The sequence below is a fragment of the Henckelia pumila genome, chromosome 4 (assembly GCF_033568475.1).
Source record: "Henckelia pumila isolate YLH828 chromosome 4, ASM3356847v2, whole genome shotgun sequence".
In the NCBI taxonomy this organism is placed as follows: Eukaryota; Viridiplantae; Streptophyta; class Magnoliopsida; order Lamiales; family Gesneriaceae; genus Henckelia; species Henckelia pumila.
In genome coordinates this window covers 132,530,625-132,541,946 of record NC_133123.1, presented here as the reverse complement: position 1 = coordinate 132,541,946, position 11,322 = coordinate 132,530,625, and the positions used below count along the sequence as shown (strand labels likewise).

The following is an 11,322-nucleotide window of genomic DNA, read 5'->3' as shown; positions in this document are numbered from 1 at the left end:
ATAACGCAAAACTTCAGGGAGTAAATGCAGATAGTGCACTAGGTTAATATATAAGCACTCTCCAACGACCTTCAGCTAAAACCCACAAAACCTCAGTGAGGTAATCACGCTGTGGTAGGCTTGGACCAAACCACGAACCGCCAATCGAATTGAAAAATTCACCGAGTAAGAGATGAATAATCTGAAGATTTCTTGGGAGATGGCTGCGAGGCTGCAGTTACAGTCTGAAAGTGGGGAGGAGTTCCTCCGGTTGTCGGCCATTGACGTGGAGCGCGACCGCCTCTTCTTCGCTTCATCCTCAAACTTCATTTACACAACAGAGAATCTTTCATCTCAAGTATGAAAACATTTTTATTTTATTCTGTTTACTTTGTAGTTTCTCGGTACAGTCTTCCAGAATTTAGTGCAGGTGGGATTTTTTTTTTTTTTTTGGGTGTGTAGCCTGAAGATTATGGATGTGTTTTACGAATCACGGTATTATGCATGTGTATATAACAAATTAAGCTGCATAAATAAGAAAGCTTTTATCTTTGATAAATATTCATGATTTGTGAAATTGTCCAAGTCAAAGGCTAATCTCTTTCCAAACTTATTTTTGATGATTATGCACCAAGTTTCTCGATCTCTCAATTGCTCTGTATCTATATATCTCCTGAAGAATCTTTTTGCACAACCAGACGGAAGGAGCTTGGAGTAAGACCTCATTACCTGCTTCGGCTCAGCTTATTGATCTAGAAGCTGGAGATTACATTACTTGTTTAGAATATGTCATGGAAAAGGAAGCCTTGCTCATGGGAACTTCTTATGGTCTTCTATTACTCTATAATGTGGATGATAATGCAACAGAAATTGTTGGGCGAGTCGAAGGTGGTGTCAGGTGCATCTCACTAAGTCCAGATGGTGATGTGTTCGGTATGGTCACTGGTTTTCAGCAGATTCTAGTGATGAATCTTGACTGGGATCTGTTGTATGAGATGACAATCGATGATTTGTCAGAAGATATTGACGTACGTAAGGACTTTTTACCATATTCTTTAAATTTAAACTTGATGTGAGTCAATCATGCATAAGCTGCCTCTTATGTTTAACTTGGTGACATCTGTTTAATTTTGCGTTTTTTTTTCGGGGGCTTGAAGGAAACATTTTTCGCTCTCAACGACGATAGTTCATAAAATGTATATGGATGGTTTTGTGATATAATACTAAGATTGCATTATGAGTTAATTCTTTTCAAAGAGAGATTTTTGGAATGCTGAGGAAAGTTTTCAAAATTTCTTTCACTCACACTCACTCTTCAGGGGAGACTTGCGCAAATGGATTAGTGTGAAAATTTGTTTGCAAGAATAGGTTCCTCTTGTTATTTTGATTTTTTGCAACTGACCCCTATCTTTTGGTAGCTTTGCACACAACAATTTCTTCTTGTGCCCTTTCCAGGCCTTTTTCTTAATCACTAGGCAACATTTAAATTCCAATTGAAAAATTGTACATTGTCATTATTGCTAGTAAGAGAGTTATGTGGTTTATGAAGGGAGAGTGGAGAAGATGCACATAAAAACATACTGCAACTATCATGGAATTGTGAGCAGATGAGAAATAGCATTTACACCAACCTTATTGTAGTTGGTGAAATATAGAAGTCATCATTATCGATCGGGTTGATAGATGTGGATGACTAGATAAAGGATTCGGAAATATTCATTTGGTGGTGTGGTTTAATGTTGACCGAGTGTAGTAAACCTCAAAAACATGATTTTGGAAGAGGCAGGTATAATGGATTTTTTTCCTACGATCCTTTGCTTTTTTATTGTCTTGATTATAATGCAAAAAATGTTTAGTACTGGAGAATAAATGGCCCTGGGTGATTTCCATTGGTCATATGCATGGACTTTAGGCCGAGATTTGGGAAGAAATGGCCGGCTTTTCTGCAATATGGTAGTTGATTGCATCTGCTGGTCTGTTTGGTGGGAGCGAAACAGGATGATTTTTTTACCAAGATGAATCGGCTGATGATTGCTGGGAAATGATTAAGATTAGGGTCCCTTGTTGGTGTCAGTCTACTGCGGATCTTAAATTTTTCTGTGTCAAAACTTTCTAGGGATTGGAGTCTTATTTTTTGTCAGTTGGCTCGAGTTTCTAGATTTTGGTAGTTTTTTGTTGAGTTGACCTCTGGTCCACCTGTTTTATGTAATTATCTTTATTTCTAGTTAATAATATTCGGTTTCCTATAAAAAAATAATAATTTAGCATCGAGATGGAGTTGTGCAGTGTATTCATGCGATGTGTTGGATTGTGTTTCAGATGAATTAGCATCTTCAGCTGAATTTTTATTTGACAATCCCATTTCATGGAGGGGCGATGGCAAGTTTTTTGCAGCTCTAAGCAAGGTGCACGATTCATTTCCCTCAAATAAAAAGCTTAAAGTTTGGGAACGTGACTCAGGGGCGCTCCATGCTGTCTCAGAAGCAAGGCCCTTCATGGGATCAGTATTGGACTGGATTCAAAGTGGAGGAAAAATTGCTGCTGTCTATGATCGAAGTGAAGAAAAGAAATGCCCATCTATAGTCTTTTTTGAGAGAAATGGTTTAGAGAGAAGCTCATTCAGTATCAATGAGGGAATTGAGGCTACCATAGACTTTCTGAGGTTCAACTGTAACTCTGATCTTCTTGCTGCTATTGTTAGAAATGAAACATATGATACCCTCAAGATTTGGTTTTTTAGTAATAATCACTGGTACTTAAAGCAGGAGATTAGATATGCAAAGAATGATAAAGTGAACTTCATGTGGGATCCGACAAAACCTCTTCGGTTGATTGGTTGGACTCTCAGTGGCCAAATTGTAAGCTACAAGTTTGTTTGGGTCACAGCTGTAAGGGATAATTCTACAGCATTTGTCATTGATGGCTCAAAGATACTGGTAACCCCATTAGCGTTGTCCCTGATTCCACCTCCTATGTATTGTTTTAGCTTAGAGTTTCCTAGCGCTGTTCGTGATATGACTTACTGCTCCAAAGTTTCACAAAATCGTCTGGCTGCTACTCTGTCAGATGGAGGTTTAAGTATTGTGGAGCTTCCTTTGCTTGAACAATGGGATGAGCTGGAAGGGAACCATTTTAAAGTTGAGGCTTCATCTTCTGGTACAGAATTTGGATCTTTGCTACATCTGTCTTGGTTGGATTCACACGTGCTTCTTGGTGTTTCCTATTTTAGTTTTGGTTATAGTAATAGCACTAAGAGAACCCTGTTTGATAAGGATGGCAGTCTTGGTTATTACCTGATGGAAATTGAGATCAGTTGCTCTGAAAATCGAGTTCCTAGTTCAGTGACATCCTCAGGTTGGCACTGTGAAATTTCGAGTCAGAATTATCTTGAAACAGTGGTTATTGGTATAGCTTCTGTGCCATCTTGTAAATCTTTGGCATTTGTTCAGTTTGATGGTGGAAAATTATCTGAGTACATCCCAAAGTCAGGAGCGAATAGGGGAGCCAGTCTTCATAAATGTGACAATAAGGATTTCTTGTTGTCCTGTCCTCAGATGGATATCGCTCAAGTTGGAGATTTTGCACCAGATAAATTGTTACTTTTTGGGCTTGATGACAATGGCAGATTGCATACTGAGGGGAGGATATTATGTAAGAACTGCGGGAGCTTTTCATTTTACTCGAATTCTGGTGATTCAACAATGACTCATTTGGTGATTGCAACGAAACAGGATTTACTATTTATTGTTGACTTTGGTGATATTGTGCGTGGAGAATTGGAACAGAAGTATGAGAATTTCATGCCTTTTGTGAAGAGTAGAAAGTCTGAAACTGAAAGCATTTATATAAATATATGGGAGAGAGGGGCCCAAGTTGTAGGTGTCCTCCATGGAGACGAGTCGGCTATCATACTGCAGACACCTCGAGGAAATCTTGAATGTGTGTATCCCAGGAAATTGGTCCTTGCTTCAATTGTGAATTCTTTGGACAAAGGTCATTTCATAGATGCCTTGCTCATGGTAAGACGACATAGGATAGATTTTAATATTATTGTTGACCATTGTGGTTGGCAAACCTTTGTTCAGTCAGCTGCAGATTTTGTCAGACAGGTAAGAGATTTGAGCTACATAACAGAGTTTGTTTGTGGCTTAAAAAGTATAAATATCACGGAGACACTGTACAAAAATCACTTGTCCGCGCATCGCATAAAGGATGAATGCAAAGACCTAAAGGCTTCAAATGATGATAATAAAGTAAACTCTGTCCTGAGGGCCATACGCAAGGCGCTTGAGGAGAACATCGAGGATAGTCCTTTAAGAGAGATTTGCATTCTGACCACTTTAGCTAAAAATGACCCCCCAGCTCTGGAACAGGCTTTGGAAAAAGTAAAGTTTATCCGAGAAATGGAGCTCTCTGGAACTGATGATTCAAAGAGAACGTTTTACCCTTCATCTGAGGAAGCTCTGAAGCATCTGTTATGGCTGTCTGATTCAGTGGCAGTTTTTGAAGCTGCTTTGGGGCTTTATGATTTAAATCTTGCTGCTATTGTTGCCTTAAATTCACAAAAGGATCCTAAAGAATTTCTGCCACTGCTTGAAGAATTAGAAAACATGCCAATGCTTTTGATGAAGTATAAAATCGACCTTAAACTGAGAAGATATGAAAGTGCTCTGAGGCACATTTTTTCTGGTGGAGACCCTTACTATAAAGATTTTACGAACCTGCTGATGAATGTTCCTGAACTATATCCTTTGGGTCTTCAGTTGATTGATGAGCCGCATAAAAAACGGCAAATTCTTGAAGCATGGGGAGATCATCTTTTTTCTTCAAAATGCTTTGAGGATGCTGCTACCACCTATTTGTGTTGCTTCCATCTAGAAAAAGCTCTAAAGGCTTATCGTGCTTGTGGCAATTGGAGGGGGGTTCTGACAGTAGCTGGCCTCAATAAACTTGGGAAGGTTGAGCTTTTGCATTTGGCACGTGAACTCTGTGAGGAGCTTCAGGCACTTGGTAAATTAGGCGATGCTGCTAAAATAGTATTAGATTATTGCGGTGATATAAATAATGGCATCAGCTTATTGGTCCAAGCAAGAGAATGGGAAGAGGCTTTGAGAATTGCTTTTCTGCACCACAGAGACGACCTGGTTTCAGTAGTGAAAAGTTCTTCTCTGGAGTGTGCTAGCTTGCTTATTGGAGAATACAATGAAGGGATGGAAAAAGCTGGCAAGTACTTGACCCGCTACTTGGCGGTTCGTCAAAGAAGATTGTTACTTGCTGCAACAATTCAATCTGACGAGCGATCTGTGGGCTATCTTGACGATGAAACAGCTTCACAAGCTAGCACTACTTTCAGTGAGTTGAGTGCATATACCACAGGGTAAGTTTTTGCTGAATCTTCAGCTGTCTCTAGCACATAGTTTTGTCTTACTTCCTTTTTTTTTGAGTTGCTTATTTTTGCTAGTAATGTTGGCCAATATCTTTTAGCATGGCACCATCGCACTAGTGTATATTTTCCTCTTCTCTTGATGCCCCTGCTCTATCTATGGCATCTATGGACGCAGGATACCCTTAAATCTTACTACTGCTTGGCTGATTCATTTTGTTAGTGGCATGCAAGTGGTTTTCCTTTCCTTTCTTTTTTTTTTTTTTTTGCAATCATCCTTTAGAGTGGCCAATCAAGTCTGCCATCTGTATCTCCTTCCCTTTACAGGTAGTTCTAGAGGTTGAACAATCTTAGATGTCCAATACTCCCTCTTCCTTACTCTTGGTTCTCAGGTTTGGTTCTGAATATGTAGTCTTTTCCGTTAACCAAATCTCACTATCACGAGGACAGTGGTCCAAATAATTGACTAAAATACTTTTCTTTCAAATTTATTGTCATCTTGCTGCACCTGAAGGCTCTGTTGTATGTTTCACTTCATCCATCCAATATTATTCCTAGGTGCAACATCTTTTCTATATTTCATTCCTGTAATAGAATCTTTCTAGATGCAATTGCTTCCGCTCAGGCACTTTACTCCTTTGTGACCACTCTCCCTCTATATACCTAGTTTGGCCAACTTCAATGAATTTACTTTATTTTCATTATTATATTCTATTCAGGCTAGAATCTTTCTAGATGCAATTGCTTCCGCTCAGGCACTTTACTCCTTTGTGACCACTCTCCCTCTATATACCTAGTTTGGCCAACTTCAATGAATTTACTTTATTTTCATTATTATATTCTATTAGCCTGAAGCCTAGACGCCTCCAGAACTCTATTTGTTGGGGGCTTGTCTCCTGTCTCATCATATAACTATTATTATCCATATATAACAAATGTGAGATATCATCTTATGTGCACCTACTTCGCTGATCTGATATTGCTGTCCGCGATATGAGCCAAGTGTGAATTCAAATTTAGACTTCTATAATTAAGAACTGACATTCATTTGCCAGTCTGTCTCCTGTATTCTGCTGGTGATGTTATTTCTTTTTTCTGTCTCCTACTCTCATGTATTCCGCTAGGAGGGCCACTCATTACCATCAATAATCTGTTGACTTCTACTGTTCATTGATAAAAATTGGTGGCTACTGGCTTCGTTGGACTTTTGTATTCTTTATCTAAAAACCATGAAGCCATCAAATACCAAATTGTGATATCTTCGAATTCACGTGGACATGCTTTGTACTAATTGTTTCACTTCTCTTGAGCAGGACCAGAAAGGGTTCAACGATTTCTCTGAGCACGTCTGCTAGGGGAAGAGGGCGTCAACGAAATAGAGGGAAAATAAGAGCTGGAAGGTAAATATTACTTCTATGTATATTTTATTTTCCTTAATCGGGGGGAAACTTTTCATAAGAGAAAATACCTTTTGCTATCCAGCCCGAGCGAGGAGATGGCTCTAGTAGAGCATTTGAAGGGAATGTCTCTAACCGAAGGAGCAAAATGTGAGCTTAAATCTCTGCTGGCTTGTCTTGTGATACTCAGTGAAGAAGAAACTGCTCGGAAATTGCAGCGTAGTGCCGAAAAGTTCCAGGTCTCTCAAATCGCAGCAGTAAAGTTAACCGAGGATGCGATGCCTAGTGACAGTGTCGATGAACATGTGTTTTTGTTGGAACGATACATTCAGAATGTGCGAAAGGAACCGTTGCTTGATTCAGAGGCCTTCTCGTGGATGTCAAAAGTACTGCTTTGATCCTCTCCGCCAACTCTCCTGTGTATCGATTTTTGTGCACGGTAAAATTTACTTTCATAACAAGAACAGTTGACTCAACAAAATTTGGAACTCGGGCTAATTCTATCTTCCATTCGAGGCTCTGATCTACAGATACTACTCAGTCTGATGTATAAGAACTAAAGCGATTAGCCTGTGCGATCCTTGTTGGAAACCAAACATCCGAACCAATGCACATATTTGCATTTAGTGTTGGTTTTCCGTCCACAGACGTCAGAAAATGCAGAGAGAAAATGTAACGTAAAATTTTCAAAGCTATAATCGGGGACAGTTGTAATGGGCTTTAGATTCTCAAAAGCCCAACAGGCAAACCTTAAGACATTCCTAACGTTTATATCATTGCCATGTTTTGTGAAAGGCTGGCAAGTGAATGTGAAACCGAAGCAATAAAAATATATTTATTTATTTAACACAAAATTTCAAATCCTTGGATCGGATTTTGAAACAAATGAATGCAATGGATTTGATATATGAATTTAAAATCAAATTCCTCTAGGGCGACCATGAGTTTGGAGAACAAATTGAAACTTTAAATTTTGGAAAGGGTTATGGAAGAAGACATTTTTTCAACCATGACTTTAACTTCAATACATATTAGTTTCTATACTTCATATTTGACCTTCACTTCCCTTAATACGATGTAATTTTTACAATGTGAGCGTCAGTAGAATTTCAAGAAGATGAAAACAAATAACTTGATATCTATTAATCAAGAATAGCGCAATCAATTCACGGTGGGATTTTAAAAAGGACTATATTTACTGACTACACATGATAAGATGTCAGTTAACTATAAAAATTATTAAAGGGATCCAAAATTCATAAACTATGCCGAGACAGACGAGGTTCCCAGTCACAGTGTATCCTCATCCAGCTTCTTGTGGATTTAAGAAGTGTATTTGCATGCTCCATAACCTGACCAAAACAAATAAATGTACATACATCAGATTCACATTAAATTTATTATGATAAAAATAATAATGAGATTTTAACTTTCCCATGTTTCATCCTTACATTTTGCTTTTAAACATGCCACAGCCAAAAATTGGATAACCATAATTGCCGTGGGGGAATATGAAAGCTTACTTGGGTCGTTTGTAGTGAGGGTGCCGGTTCCGGCGAAGTCGCAGTTGAAGTCATTTCTGCCTTCGGCTTGGTAGTAAGAGTTCATTATAAAGGACGCGTGCGCCCGCACCGTGTTGGGGTCGAAGCACAAGCCACCGGGCTGAATCGGACCGCAGTTCACCCCTTGGCTGCACACGTAGTTTATGTTGGCCTGAAGCGCGGCGTCGTTCGCCGCCGGCTTCGGCACACACCACTTCTTCCCTGCTGCTGGTGCTGGTGTTGGAACAGGCTGCACCATCAGAATATTCATTAAGATAAATCATTGAACACAATAATTTACAAAGAGAGCAATTAAATAGGAGTAAATTATGTAATTGCACTCAGTAAAATTTACTTGTTCTTGTTGTATATAACAAAATTTACTCTTTCAGAATTTTTTTTAAAATTTGAACATAAGAAGTATCAACAAAGTATAATAAAGAAAAAAAGCAAGTGGTGCTAAAAGGCAAAAAGAATATATAAAAGGCAGAAGTAAGCTGGAACATAGAATATTTCAAAATAGAACATACACATAGTTACAAAAATATGCGAATGGTAAAAAATTGAATATACAGCTCATGCACCTTTATGCTTAATTAACAGATACAATTGTGGATCCATGCGCTAATTAAGTTATTTTCTTTTCATTTTTCGTAAGAAAATTTTGACTTCTAACGTTCATATACATTTTTTAATCAATATATGATACGTTGATGCTTTGGATTCTCAAACTTTAATCAATCTTGCTTATATTCATGAATGTTGAGTAGTAAATAAGTAATAGAAATTATGATGAAAAAACATGGGTGGGTTCTTTTTTTTGGGAAAAAAAAAAAGAAAAAATTATGTCAAAAGATTGGCGTGTGACAAATTTACTTTTTTCTCCGTGATAATTGGAGACATTAATGCACAGAAAAGTGCTTGTCAATCTAGAAATGTCCAGTTTGATTTATTATTACTACGTTACGTTCGAATAATTAAGCTTGTAATAAAATTATTGTACTGATAATAAATAGATCATGAGATGGTCAATTGATGACAAAATCCAAAACAATTTATACATAATTAATTAACTAAATTTGCATGCTTACAATCTTCGCCCTCAATTAAATTTAAGAAAAATATATGCATGTTGTTAATTAATTAATTTTGTACGATCTCAACTATCATGCAATATTTTTCCAATATACATATATATTGAAAATTATGATACATATATATTTAAACACAATCCACGTCATCTCATATTTGTAAAAAGGACTCGAAAACATTTACTATAAATAATAATAGTAAAATTTTAAAATAAGCTGTGTTTTTTTTTCCGAGAGGTCCAAAAAAAAATTCAAAACAAGACAAAAAGAAGGTAAATAAATAAATAAATAAATAAATTCTAACCTTTGCGGGAGCAGGTCCGGCGCCGGCCCGCATGATACCAACGTCGTACACGGCGGAGAAATCCGGTCGGAAAAGCCCGAAATTCCTCTCTGCGAGAGAGCCCGTTTTCTGATTCTCATTAAACAGCGCGAAGATATAAGTCTCGAACCTCCGGTGCGGCATCAATGGCGTCCCTCTCCCGGAATTGTAATGCCCCACGAGACCTCCGTTGTACGACGCCGCATTTACCACCGAGCATTTGGGCTGCTCGAAAGTCTCCCCCTGCGAAGCCCAGCCCGTCTCGCCGGCGACAATGTCCACATCTCCGTACCCCAATCTCTTCATCGACATGTGCACAGCGTCCAGCAACAAATCGAACATGTTCCCGTAGGTTCTCTTGGAGTATCTGTCGTAATATCCTTTGTTGGGTCGGAACAAAGCGAAATCCGCGTTTTCGGGGCTGTATCCGAAGTACGGGTATGGGTTCACCATGAAAGGCGACTTGGATTCACGGAGGAACTGGAGCATCGGAGCGAGAACCCCGACGTCCCATCCGGGTCGGAACCTCCCGAGGCTGGGTGGCTCGGATCGTTCGAGGATTCCGAGGGAGTGAGCTGACGTCACCTGGATGTCCTTGATCCCGGAGAGGAGGAGAGCTTTGTGGACGCTTCTCATGGCGGAGACGAGGTTGTCGATGAGGCTCTGCGGGCCCCAGTGGAGGATTTCGTTGCCGACGAGGATGTAGTTGATCTTGGTCCGCGGGTGGAATGGCTTGATGTTGGCGGCCACCCAGCGGCGGGCGTAGCGGACGTTGGTGAGGGAGGGGATCTCGCCGTTGGGTATGGTGACGGCGACGAGTATCCCCGTGTCGGCGAAGGCCCGGAGGATGTCTGGGTTCACATCGAAGATTTTGATGCGGTCGATGGTGGTCTTGTCTTTGAGGAACGCCGCCACTTGAGCAGGCGGCGGGAGGTTGTCGCCGAGGGTGCCGTAGTTGACGCCTATGCAGCTCACGTCGGAGATGTGGAGGAGGAGGAGGAGGAAGAAGATGGCGGCGGCGGCGGCGGCCGAAGGTTGTGGGGAACGACGAATCCTTGATGACACCGCCATTTGTGATGTGTGAATTATTAAAAATAAAGCAACAAGAAGAGAAAGTGAAGAGGATTATTGTTATTACATATTACAAGATTATATAAAGAATGAAATGATGATGAAGAGTAAATCTAGGGGAAATACATTTTTTATTACAACAAACAAAGGTTGAATTTTTTTAAGCAGTGGAAAATGGTGAGTCGACAAATGGTCAAACAACACAGGCAATCCTTCGTAGACCATTCTATTATCATATCCTTATTATTATGTATACTATACATAATGATGATGATGATTATGATAGTGATAATGTAGTTAATGACCTTTTGAAAATCGGATACATTCGGTGATGTTGATATATGATTCATGTAAAATTTATTTAATATATATTATTTTTGATATAAAAAAAAACATGAGTTTTATGTTTGGATATGGCAGTTATGAATACAATACTTTCACGTATTTTTTTTTGTTTTTTTGGTTTCTTTCACGTATTAATAAGAATAAAGTGAATCTTATTAAAAAAAGAAAAAGAAAAAAATAATTAAGTGAATTC

General features: G+C 39.0%; 2 protein-coding genes across 3 annotated transcripts; one reads left to right on the top strand and one right to left on the bottom strand.

Annotated features, from left to right (window-relative positions):
- Positions 1–72: 72 nt before the first annotated feature.
- LOC140867658 (elongator complex protein 1) lies at positions 73–7,553 on the top strand. 2 transcript variants are annotated; one of them, XM_073272710.1, is made up of 6 exons: positions 73–337; positions 678–1,011; positions 2,299–5,356; positions 6,676–6,762; positions 6,845–7,198; positions 7,290–7,553. In XM_073272710.1, the coding sequence occupies exons 1-5, from the start codon at positions 173–175 to the stop codon at positions 7,155–7,157; spliced, it is 3,957 nt and encodes a 1,318-aa protein (XP_073128811.1). In that variant the 5' UTR covers positions 73–172; the 3' UTR covers positions 7,158–7,198; positions 7,290–7,553. The 2 variants fall into 2 exon arrangements, with proteins under 2 accessions (XP_073128811.1, XP_073128810.1); XM_073272709.1 differs by having other exon boundaries at positions 6,845–7,553.
- Positions 7,554–7,879: 326 nt separating this feature from the next.
- LOC140867659 (glucan endo-1,3-beta-glucosidase-like) lies at positions 7,880–10,919 on the bottom strand. Its single transcript, XM_073272711.1, has 3 exons — positions 9,696–10,919; positions 8,283–8,550; positions 7,880–8,111 (listed from the first exon to the last, which is right to left on the bottom strand). Exons 1-3 carry the CDS (start codon positions 10,782–10,784, stop codon positions 8,083–8,085), a joined length of 1,386 nt encoding a protein of 461 aa, XP_073128812.1. The 5' UTR covers positions 10,785–10,919; the 3' UTR covers positions 7,880–8,082.
- Positions 10,920–11,322: the final 403 nt, after the last annotated feature.

Excerpts from the sequence above, each read along its gene's own strand:
- LOC140867658 (XM_073272710.1), top strand. The coding sequence starts at position 173 with ATGAATAATCTGAAGATTTCTTGGGAGATGGCTGCGAGGCTGCAGTTA. Across the intron at positions 1,012-2,298 it reads GTCAGAAGATATTGACGTAC|ATGAATTAGCATCTTCAGCT; the intron begins GTAAGGACTTTT and ends ATTGTGTTTCAG. Across the intron at positions 6,763-6,844 it reads GGGAAAATAAGAGCTGGAAG|CCCGAGCGAGGAGATGGCTC; the intron begins GTAAATATTACT and ends TTTGCTATCCAG.
- LOC140867659 (XM_073272711.1), bottom strand. The coding sequence starts at position 10,784 with ATGGCGGTGTCATCAAGGATTCGTCGTTCCCCACAACCTTCGGCCGCC. Across the intron at positions 8,551-9,695 it reads CCGGACCTGCTCCCGCAAAG|CCTGTTCCAACACCAGCACC; the intron begins GTTAGAATTTAT and ends CTGATGGTGCAG. Across the intron at positions 8,112-8,282 it reads CCTCACTACAAACGACCCAA|GTTATGGAGCATGCAAATAC; the intron begins GTAAGCTTTCAT and ends TGTTTTGGTCAG.